Below are 26127 nucleotides of genomic sequence, written 5' to 3'. Positions count from 1 at the left end.
CTATTCCATTCACTATTCCTTGGCTGTAAGCCAGTCTCAGATCTCCCCCTGTTATGGTCAGAGCCATAGGACTTTGGAAAGGAGTCCCAGTATCTTGCTGGATGCAGGTTCAGTCACTGCAGAGTCAGTAGAGTGGGTATGTCAGGCACCACCTTTACATAGCAGACAGCACAGGCAGCCTCCAGCCGATGGGACCAAACCAAAGGTTAGCATTTAACGCAGTTTTCTCCCTTCTCGTGCTAGATGGATGGAGTGGAACCCTGGCTTCCCCTTGAGCATCGACGCCAGATGCCATAAGGATCTGCCCCGGGATATCCAATTTGATAGTGAGAAAGGAGTGGACTTTGTCCTGAACTACTCCAAAGCGTGAGTTTCTGAGAACTTAAGGATGCTGGGTACCCCCTCGGAAGCCAGGGTTGGGCATGGGACCCTTACTCCTTTCCTCATGGGGGCTTTGGGTTGGATGAGCAGCACCCAAAGCATTTGATTATATCCTGGCCATAGAGTGAATTCTCAGTGTACTACCACAGATAACCTCTAACCCAGGTCAGCATGTGTACTAACACAGGCGTAACCTGAGGACTGTAGGCACCAAGCATTGCTGTGTTTTCACCTTGGGTGGGCATTATTGTTTGGAACATGCAGTTGCCACCCACATCTTATCTCCTTGAAGCCCAAATCAAGGTGGACAGTGTCTAGGCACTGGGTGGAGGATGAAAGAAAGGAAGGGAAGCAAAGAGGGAGGTAGCGTGAAGGTCAGGCAGTGCCTTTATTATGTCTACTCAGTGATTCTTAAAGTCATTGTCATCTTTGTATCCGGGGAGCCTGGCACAGCAGCTGCCACAGAACAGGTCCTCAGACAACTCTGTCAAAATGAATTAAATGTGACCCACCTGGCCACTCAGGGGCCAGTATTGCTACCTCCCAGGACTTCACTTCACTGTGGAGAAAGGACACACACACACAAGATACAGGTACCTCTCCTCATGCATCTCCTTCATGGCTCACAGCAGCCAAGACCAGAGATTCTCAATCCCATCTACATTTAATATCATAGATTCCATGCTGTTCCACCCCTCCCCATATAGACCACTGAACTGTGGTCTTTGCATTGCTGCTGGGGCATCTTTTCAATTTTCCTGGGTGACTCAAGCGTGCAACCAGAGTTGAAAACACTGGCCTAGATGCCTCTATGGGTCTCACCCACCCTCACAAACCAGTTGTCTGTAAGATCAAGGCCATGTGCTGGGGTCTCAGGGAGCTTGTCCTGCTCTCTAAGATTCATCATCTCTCCCTGGTATCAGTGTTCTTGGGAATATCCTTCCGCCTGCTCCCCTGAGCTTCCACAGCATTTGGATGGCTCATGAGTTGTTGGGAGGCTGCTTATAAAAAAAGCAAATATAATTCTTTCACGCTCCTCCCTGAAATCCTTCAGTCATGGTCCCAATTTCAGGTGAGATCCCAGGTATGTCTACCCAGGTTTTAAGAGCCATTCAAGTGGACCTGTGATCCCCAGGCTTTTCTCCTCTGCACCTGCCCAGGCTGCTCCAGCCACGCGAATCCAGAGTCACCTCTAGGGCATCTTCGTGGCCCCCTGTCTTTTCCCATGTTGTTCCTCTGCCACAAACACCCTTCCCTGCTTCTTTGCCAGTACGTGGGTGACAGACCCTTCTCCAAGAAGCTCCTGCCAGTCCCTGGGCCTAGTGAGATCTCCTCCCCTGTGCCCTGACACCCCCGCCCACACTGGCCACCATCCCTTCAGTGCTGCTGCAGCCTACCCTGCTCCACATCAGCTTGGTCACTTAGCCTCATGAGTGAGGGACTGTTTGGCAGAAATAAAAGCAAAGAAACCCTGGGATAGGCCCTTCAGCTTCTCCTAGCACAGCACAGCTGGGACCGTCAGCTGAGCACTGACTCTGTGCTGGCTCATTGGACCCAGACACATGAGATCCAAGAGACAAGAGGACCTTCCTCTGAGCCATGTGGGCTGAATCTTAGGGAGGCAAAGGTAACTCAGAGGAACCTACTCTCCGAGTGCACATGGGGAGGGGCTCTGGCTGGTGTGGGCAATCCTAGGATGTCGTCTAGTTTCTCTGAGACTAGATGTTGTCCTCTGGAAAAGAAGACCCAGCTCCTACTCAGGATTATGAAACTAAATTGCGGCCATGTAAGCCATCCGAGCTGATTCACTGAAGGGTACCCCTAAAGAGAGTGCTAGTCTTCACCTGTTCTAAATAATGGAGTGAGACCCACTGGGTGCTCCTCCAGCACCCACCACCTGGCCATTGAGCAGATACACCCTCAGACAGAAGTACATAAAGAGACTCTCCACCTGGGCATTCTCTTAATGATAGGACCCAGGAGTGCTTCAAAGCCAAGGGACATTTGGTCTGGCTTTGTGGCAGGCCAAGCAGACACACATGGGGGTCTGACAACAGGACAGGATGTTGTGATGGGGACAGCACCGTTCACAAAGGTGTGTCGTGGCCAGGTCAGGCCTGCTGGGGAACCCAGTGGGTTGTGAAACTTCCTGGTGGCTTTAAGGGAAGAACAGCCTGTGTGTTTATCGTCTATGCACTCACTGTTTGAAGCATGGAACTCAATTGCAGGACTGGTGAGGCTGATAAGGGAATGGCCTCTTTAAAGGAAATTGAGAAAGAGAGCTTCCTTCTTGATAGAGTAGACAGTGCAGAATGTGCATGAGACCGGAGAACGGTGACTGAGAAGCTCAACCATATACCCTCTGTGCAATTTGCAACAGATGTGACTGGTGGAGGACAGTTCCTTAAAAGGTCCTGTGTGAAGCATCCTTGTTCAGGGGCCATAAGGCACCCAACCCACACCACAGCTATCTTCCCAGGAAGGCAGCATCCAATGCACTACCACAAGCTGCAGTCGTCATGTTTGCCGTCAGTACTCTGAATTTTCTGCATACAGGGAAATTGGGAGACGTGTGAGTGTTTGAAACAAGCCGTTATGGAGTTAGAGCTGCATTGTAGAAGCTTGACCTTGACAGTTTTCATGGGCCAGAGAAGCCCAGGTGTGGAAGAGGCCCCATGAACACAGGGGCCAGGGATCAGTGCAGATGGAGGATGTGGTGTAGGGTCTAGTCACAATGGGAAGATGCTAAGGGGAGAACTGAAGACATCGGGCTTGTTATCATTAAAAAAGATAAGCTTGGTCATTAAAAAAGATAAGCCGAGAGGGTGCAGCCAGCTTGAAGGCCATAGCAGTAGATGGCAGCCCTGTGAGGGACAGGGGAGTAAGGCTAAGACCAGGCAGAGGTCTGGAAGGGAGGAGAGGAATGTGGTCTGAAAGCAACAATCCCACTGCTCCTGCCCACAGTCCCTAGGCAGCCATGTGCTGCTTGCTCAAGGAGGACAGTTATATACAACTGCTCCTCCTATTCCTTACCTACATGCAAACTGAAATTTTTCCCAAAAATAAACTATAAAACTAAGCTTTTTCTTCTGGTCCCTTAACAATACAGAACAATGCCTGTTTCAATAGCATTGACAGTATATCCGTTATTGTAAATAATTTGGGGATGATTTAAAGTATTAGTATTGCAAACACCTTGCTTGGCCTTTGGTGTGGCCATTCAGACAGGTTTCTCAACAAAACCTGCAACCACCAGGCAATTGTTAGGGGATCTCAACTCAAGGAGCATTGAAGACCAGGATCCATTCTGCCTGAGCCACCATTTCCTCGCCTTTTTGCTTGTGGGGCTATGCTCTTGGGTGTGCATAGGTTATTTGCAAATTACCAAGTCATTTTATATAATGCACTTAAGCATCTACAGACCACCAGGTCCTGGATCCTGGAACCAATTCCCACAGATATTGAGGGACAACTATGTGGCAGCTGCTCAAAAGGGGAGAATGGAGGAGTCCTTTGAGAAGAGGGAGGATTCAGAAGGGCAAGAGCCTGGGGAATAGAGACAGAGCACCATAGAGGGAGCAGATTTTTAGTGGGGAAGTAAAATTCAGAGCCAATATGGGGCAGAGGGAAAGCACAGAGGCTGGGGCATGAGAAGTGACCACAAAGGGATGGAAAGGAGGGTGGCTGAGGAAGCTCATTCACATAACTCTGGAAAGCAGAGCTATGAGTTTTGCATGAGAATAAGACCTCCTACCCTGTTATTGCCACCCCACCTCAGTGCCTCTCATGCCATAGTGGCCCCCCGATTATCTGTGGAGGATATGTTCCAAGAGCCCCAGTAGAAACCTGAAACTGTGGACAGTACTGAACTGTATACACACTGTGTTTTCTCCTGAGCATACACAAGTATGATGAACTTTTACCTTGTCACTTAAATGCATCATTCTTTTTGCACTTTGGGGCCCTTATTAACTAAAATAAGGGTTACTTGACCACAATCACTGTGATACCACCACAGTCAATCTGATAACTGATCAGCTATCTGAGATGAGATGGCTACAAAACCACCAATGGGTAGATACACTGGACAAAAGAATGATTCATATCCTGGGTGGGTGGAGCAGGACAGCAAAGAAGACTAAGTTCTTGATCCTGTCTTCCTGTTGGATACGTAGACTAGAGTGAGGGAATCCGACTAAATAAATAAATAAATAAGTAAGTAAGTAAATAAAAATAAAACAAAATAAACCCAGGAGGAGCAGGGTAAATGTTTGTGCAGGGAAGTGGAGCTAAGCCTGCCAAGGCAGGAGATGGACAAGGAGTATCTCCTGTACCTGGGCAGCATGATCATGGGGGTTGGAAGCAGGGGCAAGGTCCAAGGGACAGACACTGAGGGGCAGACATTTAGAATCAAGAAAAGACAGATCACTTGTCAGAAGTTTCCAGAGATCAGAGGAGATCAGAGATGAGTAGGGTCCTTTGGCTGTGGCCACTTTGAAGTGTTAGCACCACGGACAGATAACAGAAGGGTAAAGGTTATTTTTCTATGAAAAGTTTATTGCAGGGAAAGGAAAGAAAAGGGTCAAAGAAATCAGATAGAGGAACAAGGGGGAGGGAAAGAACCACTTGCTAGCTGTAGACCAACTTTGAGAACAGTTCCCCTAGAACACAAGGACCTGGGCTGTAGACATTAATATGAACAACAAGTGATAACCAGGGTAATAGTCACTAACATCTGTTAAACTCTTTACCTAGCAATGCTTTTGTATATTATGGCAGCCCTGTGAGATAGTGGCTATCTTTAGATCCTTTTCAGAGATGAGATAACTAAGGCACTATGAAGGTCAGGGACTTGTCAAGCCTGTGTGGCTAGGAAGTGCTTGGGCTGGAATTTTAGACCATGCCCTTATGTTCTGTGCTGATCTGTACCCCTCAGTTGCCCTCTCTCCTGGACCTGGGGATGCTACCAGCCCCATGGAAGATTCTTGTGTTCAGACCCTCAGCACATGGTAGGGGTGAATGTAGAGTCTGAGACCCTCTGGTGCAGCCCCTGGTGGATTGAAAGGAAGATCCACTCAGCATTCATGGATCCTGAGGATAGTGTGCTGGAAAGCACATATCCAGAGCCTTTGTCCCCCATAGATCATGCTTTGGAAGTACTTCTCTGTCCACTATTAACTAGTCTCCATGGTAGAAGACTGAAACTTGTGGCTGAGGTCACCCAGGAGGCCTTCCCCATTGAGCCACTGGCTCTGCACAGCTTGGCTTCCTCCCTACTTCTGGGTAGCTGAACTGTTTCCTCTAAGCCACCTGCTGTGTCTGGAAGGGGGCCAGCTCTCCTCTGTAAACTTTGTCCCCCACCCCAAACAGCAAAACTGAAATGAAAAATGGAGAAGCTGTTAGGAGCAAAGGAGCAGGGAGAAGCAGAGGAGGCAAGAGTTCCTGCCTCTCTTGGCACCAACAGCTGGTGTCCAGCCCAGGCCAGCAGCTCAGCACAGGAGAAAGCCATGGAGTCAGTCTGGGTTCCTGTCTGGTTTTATCTGTATGAATCCACATCTTCCCCTGGCTGTGTCACTACCTTGTGGTGTCATTTCCTGCTCCTTTTTATTATCTGGCTATGCCTTTACCTGCTATGCCCTTACCTATCTATGTGACCTTGAACAAGCCAGAAGTCACATCTGGAATGTGGGTTTTCTTTTGTACAAAAACAGATCTTTAAAGTCCTCAAAATTCCATATAGAAATATTTTGCCTCTAGGATATATGTAAATGTTTTTCCTCTCAACCCCACTTCTTCTGAATATGTGGCTTCCTCTGGTTACTGCCACCACCCCCCCCCCCCCGTTTCAGTGCTGACCTTCTGTTTTGAGGTCAAAAAGACCCAGCTGGGGAGACATGACTCACCGTCACTTCCCCACACCTTCCCACCAGGCATAGGACCTTATTCCTGGGAACCATCTAGTGCTGAGCCATCCTTGAGCCGACAGGATCTTAGGAGCCTCCAAAAGCCTCTCTCTTCCAGAAATAAGTCACTTTCCATATCCAGACTGATTCCAGATGCCACAGTGGGGTATACTCCTCTAGCTTCACAAGGGGTTTGCCCAAGGCACTGACTGACTAATTGTGGATGAGGAAGGAGATAGTGAGGCTGAGAGGAGCTGAGCTGGGGCATTCTTTGATCCTGACTGTATCACCATAGTGCTGATGAGTCTGCAGGAGTCTTCCCTGAGCAGTAGGACAAGCATGGGTAGAAAATATCTGCTTTCCCCAGGGAAGGGCAAGGAAAAGACAAGGAGAGCATCTTTCTACAGCTCCAAGGTGCTGAATATCTACTGTGTGCAGTCACCACAAAGCCAGCCACTACCCAGGCTGTGCTCCAGCAACGTGCACCAATACATCCTCTATATAAACTGACTCTCACAAAGGTCTCCAGCCTCCATGATCCCGTGAACCTCTCCTGAGTAGCCCAAAGATCCCCTCCCAGGGGACAGAATGGCCAGTACAAAGGAGCAGAGCATTTGCTGAACTGTAGAACAATTCAAAAGGCCCTCACATGACTTTCCTGGGTCTAGTAAGGCCAGGAGAGTTCCTAGCATCCCTTGCTGGTCCATAGGGCTCCTTCCTTCAGTGGTTCTGAAACTGCCTCTTACATGTCCATAGGTTGTCTCCCCTGGGAAAGCAGAGCTCGACATCCCTGAATCTTCTATCCCATCAACCAGTTTCACTCTGGACAGAATACTCCAACCTCAGTCCTTCGGTTTTGCTGGGTCAGGAGGCTCAAGGAGGCTGCTAGACTCCTAACCTTGCCTCTGACAAAAACACCTTATATGTTGATAGCTCAGCCCTAGAGAAATTACTACCCAAGGGCTGAGTCCAAGCATGGTGCTGGGCTCTTGGTGCTCAGGGCTGCTGCTCTGGATGGACCTGGCTCTGCCCATCACCCACAGAAGGTGGTGAGTAGGAAAACCCACTAGGAGAGCTCCACTGCATGGCTCCCTCCACCAGGCATCTAGGGCATCTTTCAGTTTATGAGGCAATGTTCCCTGAGCCCCTCTGCATGCTGAAGGCATGGGATCTGTGCTGAGCAATGCAGTCATGCCCTCGCCCTTGGGGTGCCTAAGGCACATATTCATGATCTTGAGTTTGCAGCAAAACTGTGAGGAGTGCTGCTTAGCACAGGGGAGAGAGCATGGCACTCACAATTCCAGAGGCTGGAAGTCTAAGATGAAGATGCCAACAGACATGGGTTCTGTCAAAGGCTCGCTTTCTGGCTTACAGATAATAACCTTCACGTGGTATGGATGAGGGAGGGAGAAAGCCAGCAAGGTGTGTCCTTTTATAAGGACACTAATCTCCTATAAGGACCCCATCCAAATGTAATTACCTCCCTAAGGTCTCACTCATCGCTTTTTAAAATTATTTTATCGTTTGTTTTAGTGACACATGACAGTAGAGACCGTTTTGATATAATCATACAAGCATGGAATATTTTTTATTCTAATCAAGACCCCAATCTTGTGAATATATACTTATCTCTTAATACTATCACACTGAGAGTTAGGGGCTCAACAAAGGAAGAGGAAGGGCACAGTTCAGTCCATAGTAGAGAAGAAAGAGAAGTGCAGACTGTTCTAGGCAGGGGGAACCCTTCAAGCAAAGGACAAAGCAGGTAGAGAGACCTGACCCCTGAGAGGCAGCCAGAGTCCTGCTGAAGAAAGCCCTCACGACTCTCAGCTGTGTGTGCCAGAGTGATAAACTGAGGCAGAGTGTGCCACAGTGAGAAGCATACAACTCCAAGGCTCGGTCCTGCACCCTGCTTAGGTCATACAGGAAGGCAGGGAAGATTTTTTCTTCTTCTTCACCTTTCTGGATGCATTCCACATACACTGCCTCCTCACTAATGCCTCTTGGATTGCTCTGGCCACTCACATCTCCTTTCTTTTACCTAAAATTTGCATTTTGAGTTTAGTAAGCTCTTGTCTTGGGTTTTTATTTTATTGTCTTGTGTATTGAGCATTTGAACTTGTATCCTTCTCAGTCCCATGCACAGAGCCAGTGTTAGGCAGAAGGTCAATAAGGATCATCTCAATTGAACTCATCCCTCCAAATCCAGACTGTTAGATTGAGTAGCTGCATAGAAGGTAGAACATTTTGTCCCTGAAAACTTGCTCAGGAACTGACTCCCCGAGGTGGGAGCAGCAAATGCCTGATGAATGAATGCATGAACACATTCATGAATGAAATGTAAGGCACTAGGCGGTTCTGGAGGGAACTGGCCTGGTCTCTTCTATAGGTGAGGTATAGTAGGAAGAGCATCAGGTCTAGGGGCAAGTTTCTGTTCTGGTTCCATAAAACCATAACTTGCTGCTGGGAGCTGATTGGGAGTATCATAAGGATCCTGAAAGGGATGTGCAGTGGCATGTGTGAGGGTGACCTGTCTCCTGGTCTGCAGAATGGAGAATCTGTTCATCAACCGTTTCATGCACATGTTCCAGTCATCCTGGAGTGACTTTGCTGACTTCGAGAAAATCTTTGTCAAGATCAGCAACACTATTTCTGGTGAGTGTGCCTTTGGGGATTTTGCAGTACTGGGGAGGGGGATGCTGGTTTTCTGTTCAAGATGTACCAGGAAGTTAGCAAGGATCGTAGCTCAGCAGGTCAAGGGGATTTGCCACCAATCATCCAGGCTAGCCACCTGCTTTGTCCTACACCACTTGCCTAACTTGCGGTTACCCATACTCCTGCTTAAACATTCAAGCTTCTATACCCTCAACCTCATTTTGTCATCAAAAGTCTCAAAAAAAAAATGATATTTTTCCTTATCTGATATATAACTTTTTCTTTACAGAAATCAATAATTCATGGTGCTTCTGGACTCAATGAAGTCAAGACTTAGCTTTGTTTTTTTAAGCATTTACGTAAAAGCAAAGCTAGATGGAAAGAGAAAAAAAAAAGAGTGAAGTTAGGTCCTTTGAACCAAGATGCGTTTTGTTGGAACAGTGGTCTTGGTAATTGGCAATAATGACATGGGAAGGAAACAGTCACAGAAAGTTAAGGAGTGGTTGGATAAAGAACAGTTGAAATCAGCACTTTGGTTCACATCACTACCCTCTACTCCCCTCATCTCCCTCCATGATGGGCTGAAGGACCTGAGTTCTTTAGAGAGGGGTGGGTATTCTGGGAGGAGTGTGAGCCACACTAAGAGCCAGCTCAGGGAAGACAGGATGGCGTCATAGTCTGACCCAGTGGCTGGCAGAGGCATACAGTTGGGTGTGGCTAGTGATGCCTGTGGCTAACAGGCTGTACCCGGGAGAGGGGACCCAGCAGATCCTCTGCTCTAGGACAGAGTCATGAGGACCACAGCCCTGGCTGCCTTCTGCTCAAGGCTCATGTTGGGCCTCATTTCTTTTCCCAGAGCGAGTCATGAAACACTGGCAAGAAGACCTCATGTTTGGCTACCAGTTTCTAAATGGATGCAACCCTGTGCTCATCAGGCGCTGCTCGGAGCTGCCTGAGAAACTCCCAGTGACCACAGAGATGGTGGAGTGCAGCTTAGAGCGGCAGCTCAGCTTGGAGCAGGAGGTGCAGGTAGGGACAGGCTGTCAAGGCCACGCTTTGTCAGGCAGAAGTCACTTCCTGCTGACCAGTGCTCACCGGTACCCAGACCATAATCTCCAGACCTGTCTGGTCAGCCAATGGCTTCTTCCTTTTCCTGGCAGCAGCGCTAATGAGAGTCCTGGCCATTGTGCTGACTGTTTTGTGTAAGACCAAAAGAGGAATCGAAGGTGATGTTTCTCCAGGATGCTCACATTTGGGAGTATATTGTCAACTTTGATACCAATAATTGCAAAACCTACCACTGACGAGGGGCCTGTGCTAGGCCAAGCATTGTGACAGATGTTTTTACTCAAATGATCACCCACCTTGCAAAGTGAAAAAAACTGGAGAAAGAAGCATGCTGTGTTTAAGAACAAGGTGGGGGCTGAATTCTTAACATTCTAGTTAGAAATGTTAGTATCATCTGCTCCTGCCTCATCCTTCCCCAGTCTTCTCCAGGTCCTCAGGAGAGGAGGTGAAGGCTCAGTTCCCCACCTTAGGCTCTAAGAGGCTGACATAGTCTTGAGACAGAAAGATTTCAAACCACTCCACCTGAATCTGGTGGAATTTAGCATCAGGCATCTTGTATGAGGTGTGTTGCTGGTCTCAACATCTCATCCTTTGCCTCTTTCTGGCACACTGGGGTTTCCTACCACCAGCCCCTGCTACCTGTCCCCAGCTGTCCATTTGGCCTTTGCTGCTTGTGGTTACCCTGTCTGTGTGCCTATCTCACTTTGGAGATCTAGACAAACAAACCTTTCATCCCTAATATCCTGCCCACCTTACTCTGGAGGGCCACCTACCCTGCCAAAGTCCCTGGGCAGGGCCCTGGCCCTGTGCAAACAGTTCCAGCCCCCTCCTCCTGGATTTGCTTGAGCCCCAGACATTACTGATGCTGGACTCTGAGAACTTTGATATGATGATGATAAAAACAAGATTGAGTCACACAAGTACAAATAGGCAAAGCCTTTACAGGGCTTCTGCTTGAGAAGGGAGACACAACTTTAATAAGAAAGTATCAGGCTGTTTCCTGGAACAAAAGAAGGGAGCTGATTTTAATGGCTGAGGAATAGGACATTAATGGGCTTTAGGTGTGACCTGTGATGGTGCTTCAACTCAACCATCTCTGCCTTGTGATAAAGATGAGTTTGGTGAAAGCACCTGGCTCTAACGATGCACCTGGTACTGTTTGAGGGTGGATAAAGGAGGCTTGCTTGGAAACTGATAAACTGTGGGTTAAGTTTGGATCTTTTATTGGTTGTCATAAGCCAAAGTCTAGGAGTGCATTTTCCCTTTGTTCCTATGGTGGTGCTGACTGTCTCACTTACCTGGTCCTATGAACAACTATAACAACACACATCCCACCACGTACACCAGCACATTACTTCTCTGTAGATTTAATTGCCAGATGTGGTAATGTTGACTCAGGCTATAGTTCTCACACCTTAAATCAGAAAGCCATACATCTCTAAAAGTCAGAAAATCCTAAAATTGAAACGGATTGAGCAGCCATTGTGGCTCCTGGCCACTCAAGAAGAAATACTTTGTGACCTGCCAAATAAAGTCATAGCCTCCCACTGCTGCCTCCAGTTCAGGTGGTTACACAACATCTTTCCTTTGAGCTGGTCACTCAGCTGTGTTTTGGATTATGAGACAATAATCTAATAGCCACCAGCGACTAGACTCTTATGTATACTCCTCTGGTTTTTACCCTGTCCTCATCTTCCACACAGCAACACAATTGTTAATTCCCACATTCATGCCACCCTTCTTTGACAGACTCTTAATGATCTATGGTAAGCTTATGAACTATGAAAACTCCTGAATTCTTTCTTTTTAAGAATCATCCGTGAAATTTATTTTTGGAACATAAATAGAAGTACTATCCTGTTGTTGAGGTTTTTGTTTTGGTTGGTTTTCTGATAATAATGTGTGTATGTGTTTGTGTGTATTCCTGCTGTTGGTTTCAATTCATTATTTTTCAAGATTGCATTAATTTTTGGACTTCATATCAGTCACAAAAATCAACTCAATCTGTTTTTTTTTTCGAAGAATTGTACTGGCTCAAACCCAAACTAATGGGCTCAGGCATAGCTGGACCAGGCTCAGATGATGTACATTTTTCAACTCTCTGCCTCTGGTGGAGTTTTTTCTTAGCATGGTCTCCTTAGCTGGATTAAAAATGATCACAGCTTCAGACTTGGCTTCTTCTAATTTAGTACATACACCCCTCCCAACCTCACCCACAAAGACCCCCTTTCCCAACAGTCCCAATGTCCAAGCTTGAATCCTGAGCTAATCCCCTGAGTCAATCACCATTGCCAGCAAAATGGAATTTGCTGATCAAAAGAGGACTCAGAACTTAGGGAGGCCAGAATATCTATGTCTCTGGAAAAATCCTGGTGTTTCAGAACTGAGATGGGCCTTGTTTTCCAAAAGGATGTCTTGGATTAACAGAAATGTCCCAGATTCCAGGAACTGTTGGTTCCCAGACCTGAGTTCCTGGGACCTCCCTTTGGGTATCATATCGGGTTATCTGTCTCAAGGTTTTATTTGCAACTATTCCTTCTGGGTAGTCGTCATTAAAGTGTCCAGCCCGTCCTGGTAGCCCAGCCAGCCCTGCTCCCCACAGTTCCTTGGGCCCAACTCCTTGATGAGATCTCCGGATGGTCCTGGAAGACGACCTCCAAAACCAGCCCTCCCCATTTTGCGAATACTAGGCTGGGATGCCCAGAGCGCATTCCTAATGTCAGACAAGAAAAGGAGGGCAGCGGCAATGGAAGTGGCGGGCTCTGGGGCGCCTCCTGGTGCCTAGTTAAGGTACCACAGCCTGGGTGTTGGGTGCATGCGCAGTGGGCGCAGCTTCTTCTGCGGCTGAGCTGCGGATCCGCCTAGCCACTAGAGCAAGCGGTGGCCTTTTGTTGATGTCTCCAGACATCTCAGGCCCTGAACCGTTTCCCACCTGCAACGCTCTTGCCGCCAGCTGATCTCCGCCTTGCAACCGGAGCGAACAGCAACGCGTTGCACCTGGCCTCCGCGCTGTCGTCTGGCTCCCTCTAGAGGACTCCTGGTGCAGAACGGCTGTCCACCACCCAGATCACAGGAACGCTAGCTTTGTACTGGGGTGTGTTCAGAACTGCATCTGGAGTCAGGAAGCCCTATGAATTTCCACCAAGTGACTCACCATGTCGCCAGCCTCAGACCAGGATGTCACAAAACATGTCAACCCTGCAGACCCTCCCATCGCATCAACCCCTTTTTTCCATTCCCTGCCTACTTCTCCCTCTCTAGGGGGACCCTTGCGGGGCAGGGAGACGGGCGGGAGAGGGGTGGCAAGGTGGGGGGGGGGGCTCCTACAATGGCTACTTTGTCCAGTTTTAAACTTTATGTGTCACTTTTTGGCATATGACTTCTCTCATCTATTTTATCTAAACTTTACCTTCTTTCCTTTAAACTGCCATTCTGGGTGCTCTTTGAACAACTTTCATGAGGATCAAGCTGGTTTCAGGTAGAACAAGTGCATAATTAGCTGCTGCCAGTCCTTTACCTTACCTGGGAATATACTCCATGTGCATCAACCTTTGAATTAGAGGTCAAAAGAAATATAAATTGTGAACTCCACCGAGTTTCTGGGAAGAGAAAGGGCTCCCAAAGACCATCATTTCCTACACCTAATCCAGTCTGACTCTTGGGTTCAACTGCTGATAGTGACTTGGACTCCTCTGCCTCCTGCAGCAAGGGAACATTTTCATTGTGGACTATGAGCTGCTGGATGGAATTGATGCCAACAAAACCGACCCCTGCACACACCAGTTCCTGGCTGCGCCCATCTGCCTGCTGTATAAGAACCTGGCCAACAAGATTGTCCCCATTGCCATCCAGGTAGGCTGCTTATCTCTAGCTTTTCTGGACCTCTCTGCCCTCAGAGGTGGATGTGGGGATGTGGGACCTGGGGAAGGAATTTCCTAAGCAGCTTCATGTGCATCTCCAGGAGGGGAAGACAGCTCTGCCTTGTGGTCTAAGGAAGGTGCTGAAGCTGAAGGAAAAATAAGACATTAGAACTTTTTGCCTCCTCCAGGGAGGAAGAGAGGGCTCCATTCTCCCAGACACACTTGAGAAATCCCTAGCAGGGTGAGACATGCTGTTGAGGATCTGCCCTGGAAAATCAATATGCCCATAGGGGTCATGTAGGTGAAGTTGTGAATTGATCTGGAGATTGAGGCCACCAATAGGCACCATGGGCACGAATGTTAGGAAATGGGACAGCCCTGGGACACTTTCCTTGATGCCTAAGGGTTCCTGCATTCTCAAAGATAGTGAAGGATGGGGTTAACGGTCTGGGGAAGAGGCAGTTCTGCACACGGTTTCATCTGCCCTGCACAATGGGAGCAAGTACATAGACAGCAGGGATCAGGCCCAGAACATGCAGGACAGGACTAAATGTTGGCCACTGGGGGCTGGGGGAGGGATTGTGCAGGGCCCTATATGGGGATGGGAAGATGCACATTCAGCAAACAGTGCCTGAGCACTGGACACTGGATGCTGAGAGCATTGTGGCAGTTGGATTTGTCATGCGCTAACCACACTCCAAGACTATCTAGGGGGTCACCTGCCCAGTCCTCAAACACTTACCCTCAATTTAGAAATCTAAAAAGTACTGAAACTGCATGTATTTCAAAACCTTATAGCAAATTCATAGGCTGCAGATAAACCTTCTCTGAACCAAAAAGGAAAGCCATTTAGAGTTTCTCCCATTCAATGTGATATGCAAATGGATCACTACAGAAATTGTATTGTAATATAAAATATTATGTTGCCCCAGACCCAGAGAAGTGGGGCAAGTCACCTAATGAAATATACACACTGATAAAATTCTAAAATCTTTTTAATTCTAAGGCACTTTGGCCACTGGGGTTTCAGATAGAGAATTGTCTTCATCCATGTAAATCATTTTCCTCAGATAAGGAAATTGAGGCACAGGTGCACACTGTCAATCAGAGTGCTGGGATTCAAGCCATGCTCCTCCAGTCTTCCAGAGGCACAACCTCCACCCCAAGGAGCCCCCAGTGCATTATCAGAGAGAAGCCCTATGCCTGAGAAAGAGAGGCGGAAGGGACAGGTGACATAGGGAAGAAATCAACATTGGGAGATGCCAGAAGAGGGACTGGTTGCCACTGACATATACCTCCAGAGGAGCCTGTCCGGTCAGAGGAGTGGCTTAAATCCCAGCTCTGCCACTTGACAGCAGACCCTGCGACTTGAGCAAGCCATAGGAGCTTCTGAGTTTCTTTCCTCTCCTGAAAATTTCAAACTTTGCAAACTATAAAGACCCAAGTACCAAAGGGAATTTCACCCTTATGTAAATGTAGAAGAAAGAAAGTTTCATGGATTAGAGGAGGGAAAACAGGGAGAGGCAGGAGGGAACAAAAAAGAGGGTGGGAAATGAGATTGGAATCAAATTCTTTGTATGTATGTATGATTTTGTCAAAATGAACCCAAATACTATGTATACTTATAATGCTCTAAAACAAAACATGTAAATGAATGCCAGAGAACCATAAATATGAAATCTGGTTCTCTGAGAGTTTTTTTTTTCTCTTATCATTAGACTGATGGGAAAAAAGTGGAGAGGGCCTAGCTCAGTAGTAGAGCTCCTGGCTTCTAACCCACCCCAAAAACAAAAAGAAAAGAGAGAAAGTAAAATATACAAGAGTAGAAATAAGAAAGGAGATAAGACAAAGAATACTTGTCATTATAGATTTTTTAGAAAGAGTAATTGTATGACAACAAATTTGGAAAGAAAAACTAAAGAAAATTATAAAAAGCTTGGGAAATATAAATTAGAAGAAACTGGAAAACAACCCAGTTTCCATATAACAATAGGAAGTAGATTAAATGTCTATAGACTGGTGCAAGGTCAGTATGCTGAGCACCTAGGTTTTAGCAACTCTTTAAACAACAAATGTTTCCAAAGCTCTTTGAGGTATTGGTATGTCCTCAAATTCATTCTTCAAGCTGGCATAGCCTTAGTTCTGAGACTGGATACAAGTAAGCTACAAAAGAAAATTTAATCCAAGTTAGCAATCAAGATTGAAAAAGAAACTTTTAAAAATGATACTAGCAAAGTGATTGCTATAGTTTAATAATGACCAATATGTTACAACCATGTAGGGCTTATTTAAGGTATTTCAATATCATTAGAGCTCCCAGCACAATGCATTATACCAATAAGGAGAAAGCTTATATTATGTCAATTGATCCAAAAAAGTAATTTAATAACATGTTGTAACCATAACTAGTAAAAGTTAAAATAGGCCAGGCTTGGTGGTACACACCTGTAATCCCAGTGGCTCAGAGGATAGAGAATTCAAAGCCAGCCTCAGCAACAGTGAGATGTTAAGCAAGTTAGAGAGATCCTGTCTCTAAATAAAATACAAAATAGGGCTGGGGATGTGGCTCACTGGTTAAACGCCCCTGAGTTCAATCCCCAGTACAACAACAACAACAAAAACATTAAAATAGTAATAGAATGAACTTATTTATGTAGAACCTAGACAACAAATATCATTCAAAAAGATACAGCTCTAAAGGTATTCCTATTAAAATCATAAACAGGAATGTCGATATAGGGCAGGGATGTAGTTAAATCAGAATGCATACCAAGCACACTTGAAGCCCTGAATTCATTCTCAGCACTTCAAAAACAAACCAAACCAAACAAACAAAAATACTGATATCACCATTGTTATTCAACATTATTTTAGAAGTTCTATCATGTGCAATAAAGCATAATGAATAAATTGTAAGAGAATTGGGAAAATTATCTTTTCAAATAATGGTATGACAGTGGACCTAGAAAACACAAGAGATGTTCAGTTTTTGAAAACCTACTTGAGTAAATAAGTTTGTTTCGCTCAGTGTCCAGACAGATATAGTTCCAATAAATTAAATAGTCTTTCTTCATGCTAACAACAAAATGGAATGCCAATATCAAGAAAAACCTGCAATCATTTTAAAGGATTATATAAATAAATCTTAACAATGATTTGATATTGAATTTCTATTCAAATTGTATGATACAAAGATGCTGCTATTATGTATAAATTATAATGCACTAATACAAACATTTAAGAAAAGGCCAATTCTATTAAATATTATTGTATAAACTTAATGTGCTTGCAATTAAAACCTTAATCAAATTCTTTATTGGGTATAATGTGAGGAGATTAAAAAAGCACACAAGACAACTAAATAAAATAACTTAAATATTCATATAGGAAAAGAAATCTTCAAAGACAGGCACAAATTTTTGAAAAAAAAGAAAACCAGAAAGAGACCTTTCCCTGATGGATATGAAGAAATATTTTAAGGTCACTGGTTAAAGCAGATGCTATGCATGAGGACAGATTGAGGGTGGGAGGACAGTGCAGAGTCTAGAAATAGGCCCCCCCATGTAGAGGAATTTAAGATGGGTTTTCAACTCAGGGGAAGGGAATGGTATTTTATGGTGTTATCATACTGCCATTGCATAGGGAGATAACAAACTGGACCCCTCCTTTGTGCTATTTACAAAAATAAAACTCAAATAAAATAAAAACTAAGATAAAAAAGTAAAAGAGAATGTGGAAAAACAATGGATAATGTGAGAATTGAGTCTTTTAAAATGAAAACAAGAAACCAAGAAGTTATAAGGGAAAAGACCGACATATTTGATTATGTAATATTTAAAAATTGAATAGTAAAATACACCATAAACAAAGTCAAAAGGCAAATAAAGTAGGTGAGTTAGCTGCCACACCAGTTGCAGATAAAGGATGAAAATCTATAATACACAAAGAGCTCCTTCAAAGAGATAAGGAAAAAGACAAATCCCTCAATTTAAAAAAAAAAATGGGCAGAGAATATGAATAGGCTATTCACAGAAAAGGAGATGTAAGGGGACAAACATCATATGGAAAAATTCCCAGCTTCACCAGCAGTAGGGATGCTAATAAAAGTTAAAGATGCATATTAGTTATGTCCCAGATGTCCTGGGGTGGGGGGTGGGGTTCTGAAATACATCAGCAAAATGGAAAAGCAAAACAAAACTGTATAGATACTACGAATTCATTTATTTAAAATGAATACAAAGACACAAGACACCATATACTTGGGCAGCTACCTGGTCACCCACTTGGGAACATTGGGGTTAAGTGTGTTAGGAGTCAGTTGAGCAAAGGAAGAGGAGACATATATTTCTTCTAATAAAATTCTGTTTATGGAAAATTCAACAGATAAATATGAACATATGCAAAGACCTAATGAATAAGGCTTACCAGAAGGTAGTGGTCAGCTGTTAGATATGGATCATGAAATGTTCTCTTTCTTGAGCTCTTCTTTAATAACCAATTTATTTTTTACAATAAGAAAATACAATTTTGTAATCAAAAACAAACAGCTACTTCCTTATCACCCCCAACTCCCCTTCCCCCCGAAATTTGAAAAACACAAGCAAATTGCCCAGGGACATTCTGGAGTACCACAGTAGACTAAGATCCTGGATGGGAGCGGGATCTGTGAAGGATATGTGAGAGGGCAAAGTGCAAAGTGGACCTAAGAGCTCATTGAGGAAATGCAAATGCAGTGCTGATTTGCAGAGAGGAGAGAAGGGAGAAAGTGGTGTGGTAGATCTGAAATAGGCAGAGAGTGGAACTGTCCCAGATCAGCTCTTTACCTCCTATGTGACTTGGGAGAGCTACTGTTTCCACACAGAGCCTCAGTTTCTCCCTATGTAAAATGGAAATGATAAGGAATACCTGCTTTGCAGAGTCATTATGAAGATTAAGTGAGATATTTCAGGTAAAAGCCCTACCACACAGCAGAGAGTCTCCGGTCCCAAAGCCTATAAGGGAGCATATGAGGAATGTTTTAGAGAATGTCAGGACTTTATCAGAGGACACCTAGGAGGCAGGGCACAGCGGCAGATGCCTGTTACCAGGGCAGCTAATGCCAATGAGTAAATCATCAGAGAAGTGGAGATCCTGAGGACTTTGAGCCCTGGGGTTATTTCAGAGGGGCAAGAATTAGATCTGCACAAGGTTCTCCCAACCTCTTAATTTTCTAGAAAACTTGATCATTCAAATTTTAGCTGAAATTCTCTAATTGAAGATGGACAATGGATCCGATTAATAAAAAACCAAACAAGAATACTATCTGGAGGCCCACCTCTGCTCTCCTCTCCTTCCACCTGTCTCTCTCCACCAGAGGCAGCTGGAGCAGATGTGAGAGCAGCTCTGTCCCTTAGCCTGTACAGAAGCCACTGTCTTCACATGGCTCTGGAGCACTTGAAACTCAACTAGTCCAAACTAAGAACTGCTATAGGTGCAAAGTACATGCCAGATTTCAAAGACTTAGAATGGGGCAGGGGACGAAATATTTAATAGTTGTAGATTGGTTTCATGTTTTGAATATACTGGGTAAACTAAAATTATGTCATTAACCTAAATTTCTCCTGTTTCCTGTTATATTTTAAAACATGGTTTCCTAAAAATTTGAAACTCCTCATTTGGTTCGCATTATAATTCTACAGGATTGTCCTGTTTTAGAGGAAGAAACAGACAAGGAAGTCACTTTCCAAAATAGTGGGACACAGCTGAGTGCCTGCCTCAGCTGGGTCAGTTCTCTGTCTCTGCTGGAACCACACTGGTCTTTCCAACTGCACAAAGCCCAGCCAAGTCTCTTCCCAGCCTGCTCTCAGCCTCCACAGCTGCTGCTGGCACATTGTTCCCCCAAGTCACGTTAAATGCCAGCCCCTTCATGATTCCCTGTCCTCATTTAAGAGATGGGGTAGCCCTAACATCTGCCATCCAGACTCCCCAGAGATCTCACTGTTGGGTGCTGAAATGAGGCTGGTGTTTCGTGAGTGATGTGTGGGGTTAGGGTGTGGCTCAGTGTTAGAGTACTTGCCTAGCATGCATTAGGCCCTGAGTTTGAACCCCAGCACCACCCACCCCCTCTCTTTCTCTCTCTCTCTTTCGCTCTCCCCACCTCCCCACCCCGCCCCACACAGAAAGCCAAAAAAAAAAAAAAGACACACACACACAAAAACAGGGATGATTGAGGATGAATGCTGTCACAGGTGAAGCTAGGGATCAATGGTGGGCCAGGTAGAGAGGGTGGAAAGACCAGAATGTGGAGACATTGGAGGCCAGATCACCAAGGAGTTTGGGGATTTCATTTTCTGGCACTAAGAGATGACTGAGTATTTTTCAAGAGGAGATTCGTATAACATGACTTGTACTTTAGAGAAAAATCACCTTGGCCCCAGTGTGGGGTTCAAACTGGAAGGAGAAGGTGAGCTGGGCCTGTACTACAGGCTACATCCAGCTATAGGTCTAGAGCCCAGGGCAGGGCTCAAACTGCTCAGTCTAAGATTGGGCAGCAAGAGGGCCCCAGAGCCCTGGTCCCAGAGGTGCTAATTGAGGGCAAGAAGGGATGACCTGGGCAAACCCTGGGGAGCCCTAGACTTCAAGGGAAGGACACTTTAATCTTAACTTCCCAGAGAGAAGGGTGTGGAAGTTCAAGAAACAGCAGTGGGAGACTAGTAGGAAGCCAGGAGGGAAAAGGTCAAGAGCAGAGATCACATCCATCTGCACCTCCCTCTATCTTGTGATGTCTCCATGTGGCCTAATAACAACTCCATGAGGAATTACTGTCCCTGGGGTGCAGAAAGACTTGGTCATCTAGGGTTGTCCAGGTTATAAGTGTCATAGCTAGGCATGAAACAAGAACCCTGGGTCCATGCTTGTGTTGTGATTTGAAAGTCACTGTTGAAGACATTTAGATTCTTTTGTAGTCTAGAGCAAAATATACAATGTAATGTCTTTCTTCAACATATCAGCTCAACCAAACCCCAGGAGAGGAGAATCCGATTTTTCTCCCTTCGGATGCCAAATATGACTGGCTTTTAGCCAAAATCTGGGTGCGTTCCAGTGACTTCCACGTCCACCAGACCATCACCCACCTTCTGCGCACACACCTGATATCTGAGGTTTTTGGTATCGCCATGTATCGCCAGCTGCCTGCTGTGCACCCCATTTTCAAGGTATGCCAGTTCCAGCCCCACCTGAAGAAGGAGAGCACTGGGGAGGGCAGCTGACATCCCCTCAGGAGGTCTGTGGCTGGGGGTGAGTAGCAGAGAGGAATGCAGGGAGACATGCTCAGGGAGGCAGTAATGCCTCACATGGAAGAAAGCAGCTGGGATCCTGAGGGGTCCTTCAGATGTAAGGTTAGGACAGGGCCCAGGGCCTAGACCTGACACAGAGCCCAGCTGGCTGGGAAGTAGAGGTTGAAAATCTTCCTTCCATCTTCCTGAAACCTGCCAGAACGATTGCTAGAGTAACTGAAGGCTAAAGAGTACCTCTATGCCTCAGTTTCCTCATCTATAAAGAAAGTTAAAGTAACATCCCTGCCTCTTAGGATGATGGTCAGGATTAAAATAATTAATAAATTCAGAGAGCTTAAGCAATGCCTAGCACATAGTTTAGCACTAGAAAAGTGTTGACCATTGGGGCTGGGGTTGTGGCTCAGAAAAAGAGCGCTTGCCTAGCATGCATGAGGCACTGTACCACATAAAAATAAAATAAAGGCATTGTGTCCACCTATAACTAAAAAATAAATGTTTCTAAAAAAAGAGAAGAGTGTTGACTATTATCCTTTTTATCATCATTGCCGTTGCCATTGCCATTAAGCATTAAGCTGTGTCCTCCAGGCCTCTAGCAATGACTTAGCAAGAAGATGGGCACCCAGACCTTCACTTCCTCACTGTATTAGGCATCACCCCTTGGATTATGAGCTGGGGTGGGGATGCTCAGCACCCAGGAGGCCCTTTCTGAGGTCTTTGCTCTTTCCCTGCGCAGCTGTTGGTGGCACATGTGAGGTTCACCATCGCCATCAACACCAAGGCCCGAGAACAGCTCATCTGCGAGTATGGCCTTTTTGACAAGGTAGATGCTCTCCGACACGCTTGGTACTTGTGATATCCCTGCTTGGTCGTCTCTACAACCCATCTGAATGAGGCTGGGCCGCTGGGTGGAGGCTTGGAAAAGGCAGAAGACTGGAGGCTGTACTTGAAGCTAACTCCCAGCTTCTGTGACTAACCTCCAAGCCTTTCCACCAGTCAAGGGACCCTCTCCTCTTCTCAGGATATCACCAGGTCTTCCTCCTTGTGATGTTTCTTTGTCACCTCTTACCACCCCTCCCCTCTCCAGGCCCCAGAGCCTCATTCCTCATAGACACCATAGACCTCATACACACCAAATCTCTGTGTCCCCTTCCCACATTGCACACCCCTACCATTCTGCCTGGGACCTGCCTAACATTCTGAGCACAGCCTCCCTCCCTCTTTCCTTCCATGCCCTTAATGTACCTGACCCACAACCCAATCTCCCCCAAGCAAGGCATCAGGAAAGCCGGTCCCCCACCGGTGGGTGCCTACACATCTGCCAGCTGCCTGGCTGCCTTCCTGCAGGTGGCAGCCTATCCCTCCCTCCTGCAGCAGTGCAATACACGGTATTCAGTCCCTTTCAATGGGTGGGGAGGGGTTTCTCCCTGTTACCTCATCATGGAGGTTGGAAGGCTAGGCCTTCTACAAATTAAACATCACTCATTCCCCACCTCGCAGGCAAAAGGTTTGCCCTTCTTGCTCTGCCACCCCATTGCCCTCCCACCTTCTCATGGATGCAGGGATGAACTCCTGGGCTGGGAAGCTGGGCAGGAGGAAAGCCACCCTCCATCAGGGGCTCTCTCCTCCTATCCAGGCCAATGCCACCGGAGGTGGCGGGCACGTGCAGATGGTACAGAAGGCCATGAAGGACCTGACCTATGCTTCCCTGTGCTTTCCTGCGGCCATCAAAGCCCGGGGCATGGAGAGCACTGAAGACATCCCCTACTACTTCTACCGAGATGATGGGCTGCTGGTGTGGGATGCCATTCAGACGTGAGTAATGGCTGGTGTCTTTGGGAAGGAGGCCCCAGGACAAGTCAATGGGGCGTGATCTGGCTCAGTGGTTAGGCGCTGATGGAGGGAGGGGCTGAGGGGATCCTGAGTCCTGGCATTAAGGAGTGACATTAAGGTCAAAGATGGGACATTTATTCCTACCGGCCCCCTTTCTGAGCCAGGTTCACATCCGAAGTGGTGAGCATCTACTACGAGAGTGACCAGGTTGTAGAAGAGGACCAGGAGCTTCAGGACTTCGTGAAGGATGTTTACATGTATGGCATGCGGGGCAAGAAGGCTTCAGGTGGGCCACAGCAGCTCTTCTGTGTCTCTGACTGCCCTGGGGGACTTGGATGGATCCCTCTCAGTGGCGTGCTTGGAAAGGTTGTCCCCTGCTAGAGTATTTGGCACAACAATTTCTCCAGCACTTGCAGAAATGCTGAGAGCAGTGGGCTGTGGGGCAGAGGGCAGGGTGAGAGGCTGTGTCAGGGGTCCCTCCCCAGGTGCAGGGGGAAAGAGCTCAGCCATGGTTTCTCCTCAGGCTTCCCCAAGTCAATCAAGACCCGGGAGAAGCTGTCCGAGTACCTGACTGTGGTGATCTTTACGGCCTCAGCCCAGCATGCAGCGGTGAACTTTGGCCAGGTAAGCTGGACAAGGGGAACCCTCAGGGCGGGACCTCGCTCAGAATCCCTTCATCCACTGCTGGCTGGTGAAGCTGGGCCCACCTTTGCCTCCTCCTCTGCTCTGGGCACTGTCTTTTCCTCCTGGCCTTAACAGCCTTCCCCTTGACAGACTCTGGACCTGGAATCAGTGTTTACAGGCACCTATTCCACCAGTTCAGTGAAGGAGGATCCGGCTGTGGGCTGCTAGAGGGAGGGTAGGGTGGGGACCAGGAAGGAGGGAATGGAACCTTGGAGAGGAGGTGCAGTACCCTAGGAGGGATGGTGGCACCCAAGAGGAGGGGCAAAGTTGAACGGGCAGTGCCCTGTGGGTCAGGCAGTTGCAGATATGGTGGGTTGCAGGTGGGCAGGTGGCCAGACTTCCGGGTTGCCCACTTCTGTGGGTACTGTCTCTGCAGTACGACTGGTGTTCCTGGATCCCCAATGCTCCCCCAACCATGCGTGCCCCACCGCCCACGGCCAAGGGAGTGGTGAACATAGAACAGATTGTGGATACTCTGCCGGACCGTGGCCGCTCCTGCTGGCATCTGGGTGCAGTGTGGGCGCTGAGCCAGTTTCAGGAGAATGAGGTGAGAAGACAGGATAGGAAACTGGCAGATCACCCAAGGTTTAACTCATTTCTCAAGTTCAAGTTTTTATTTGTTACAAAGGGTTGGGGGGCGGTGGGGACCATGAAGGAAGGAACCTACAGCAAGGAATCCTGACCTCCAAGGCTGGAGGGCCCAGAATCAGCTGCAGGTGCTACCAAATCTTCAATCGAGGCCTAGAGAGATCTCAGAGTGGTGGGGCTGGTGAGGGCGCAGGCTGTGACTTGTTCTTCCTAACTGTAGCTTTGTGCCCACTGACCATCCTCTCCTCTTTTCTCCTACTCCCCTCCCCTCCCCTCTGTTAACCACCATTCTACTGTCAACTTCTATGAGATCAACTGTTTAAGGCTTCACACATGAGTGAGATCATACACTATTAGAATTTCTGTGCCTGGTTTATTTTATTTAACATAGTGTCCTCCAGCTTCATCCATGTTATTGTAAGTGACAAAATCTCATTCTACATTATGACTGAATAGTATTTCACTGATTACATATGCTGCATCTGCATCAGAGCAGGTGGCAGAAGGTAGAGGAAAAGGGGAGGTGAGCAGATGTTCCTTGCCTGTCCTCTTAAGTGATGGTCCACAGGGGTGGGACAAGGCCTGTCACTTTGTGTGGTCCTATCTTAGATTAAGCTTTCTGCCCATGTCTGTGCCCTCAGCTGTTCCTAGGCATGTACCCAGAAGAGCACTTCATTGAGAAGCCTGTGAAGGAGGCCATGGCCCGATTCCGCAAGAACCTGGAGGCCATTGTCAGCGTCATTGCTGAGCGCAACAAGAACAAAAAGCTGCCCTATTACTACTTGTCCCCAGACCGGATACCAAACAGTGTGGCCATCTGAACCTTGCCTGTGGCAGTCTCACCAGCTGCTCTGGCCAGCCAGACTCCAGCTCATGTGGCAGGCTCTGGCCTCCTGACAGCTCACCTCTCTTCCATGGAGCCCAGCAAGTATGTTCTGGTTTCCTGATGGGCTGGCTACAAACCAGAGTCTCCTCCAAGATGGATCAGGTTGTACCAAAGCTTCAGTGCATTTCCGTGTTTATCCCTTCATCTTTAGAGAATCCCATTCGTTATTCCAGGGAACCTCCTGTATAGAGGACTGCAGAGCCTCCTGCCCATGCTCAGCCGAGTCCTTCCACGCTAAGAGTGACAGCAAATCAGAATAACCTATGCCTGTTCTGGTTGGAGATGGGGAATTTCTGTGCTACTTAGTTTAATTTCTTGCACCTAACTACTAGGTGCCCAAATAACTTCTTGTTGAATGAATTAAGAATTGGTTGCCATAAAAATAAAGTTATTATTTTAAACAGATTTTGTTCCACATGATATATTCCAGTCACTCCAAACAGTTCACTTACCCACCTCTGGCACCACCTCCGCCTCATGCGTACATGTGTGCCTGCACTAGGTTCTCGGTGATTCCATCTGGGCAAAAGCCTGCCCGCCGAGGTCTATATGGCAGGTAGGTGCTTTCTTCCTCTTCTTTTCCCAGACTGCTCTCACTCTTTCTTCAGAACACATCCCAAATGCCATCACCTCTGGGAAGGCATCCTCCATTGCTCAGATAGAGCTTGTCTCTCCCCAGGGCTTTGTATGACTGTGTTGTTGCCCTCCTGTGTGTTCACACCCTAAGAAGCAGAGCACCTGCCTTGTCTATACTTGTGCCCTTGGGCTGACATAAGAGAACCACACTAAATTACTCCCTCGTTTTCCTGGTACGACTGACAGATTCCAGGCATTGACTTTAGAGTTGGGAGCTGATTTTCTTCAGCAGGGTTTGCAGCATGACTTGTAGAAAAATGGGAACTGGAAAACTTAATTTGGTCACTGTCTGTTTAGATCAAACTTATTCATTATGTGTAAAATTTACCCAAAATTAAATAGATAACTTTTAACAGTAAAAA

The 26127-nt window shown here is 46.8% G+C and overlaps 1 protein-coding gene across 1 annotated transcript in view; it reads left to right on the top strand.

Moving 5' to 3' along the window:
- Positions 1-25534, top strand: part of Alox5 (arachidonate 5-lipoxygenase) — a 60211-nt gene extending 34677 nt beyond the window's left edge. Inside the window, exons 4-14 of the mRNA XM_078042773.1 lie at positions 244-366; positions 8833-8939; positions 9796-9968; positions 13713-13859; positions 20857-21060; positions 21875-21961; positions 22775-22953; positions 23136-23257; positions 23495-23595; positions 24032-24202; positions 24885-25534. Of these exons, the coding sequence (XP_077898899.1) occupies positions 244-366; positions 8833-8939; positions 9796-9968; positions 13713-13859; positions 20857-21060; positions 21875-21961; positions 22775-22953; positions 23136-23257; positions 23495-23595; positions 24032-24202; positions 24885-25064 (1594 nt within the window). The 3' untranslated portion in view covers positions 25065-25534. The remainder of the gene's footprint in view (positions 1-243; positions 367-8832; positions 8940-9795; positions 9969-13712; positions 13860-20856; positions 21061-21874; positions 21962-22774; positions 22954-23135; positions 23258-23494; positions 23596-24031; positions 24203-24884) is intronic.
- The last annotated feature ends 593 nt before the right edge of the window (positions 25535-26127 follow it).

This window comes from Ictidomys tridecemlineatus, chromosome 1, assembly GCF_052094955.1.
Source record: "Ictidomys tridecemlineatus isolate mIctTri1 chromosome 1, mIctTri1.hap1, whole genome shotgun sequence".
In the NCBI taxonomy this organism is placed as follows: Eukaryota; Metazoa; Chordata; class Mammalia; order Rodentia; family Sciuridae; genus Ictidomys; species Ictidomys tridecemlineatus.
Note: the sequence above shows the minus strand (reverse complement) of the source record. Positions and strands in the feature narration are given on the sequence as shown.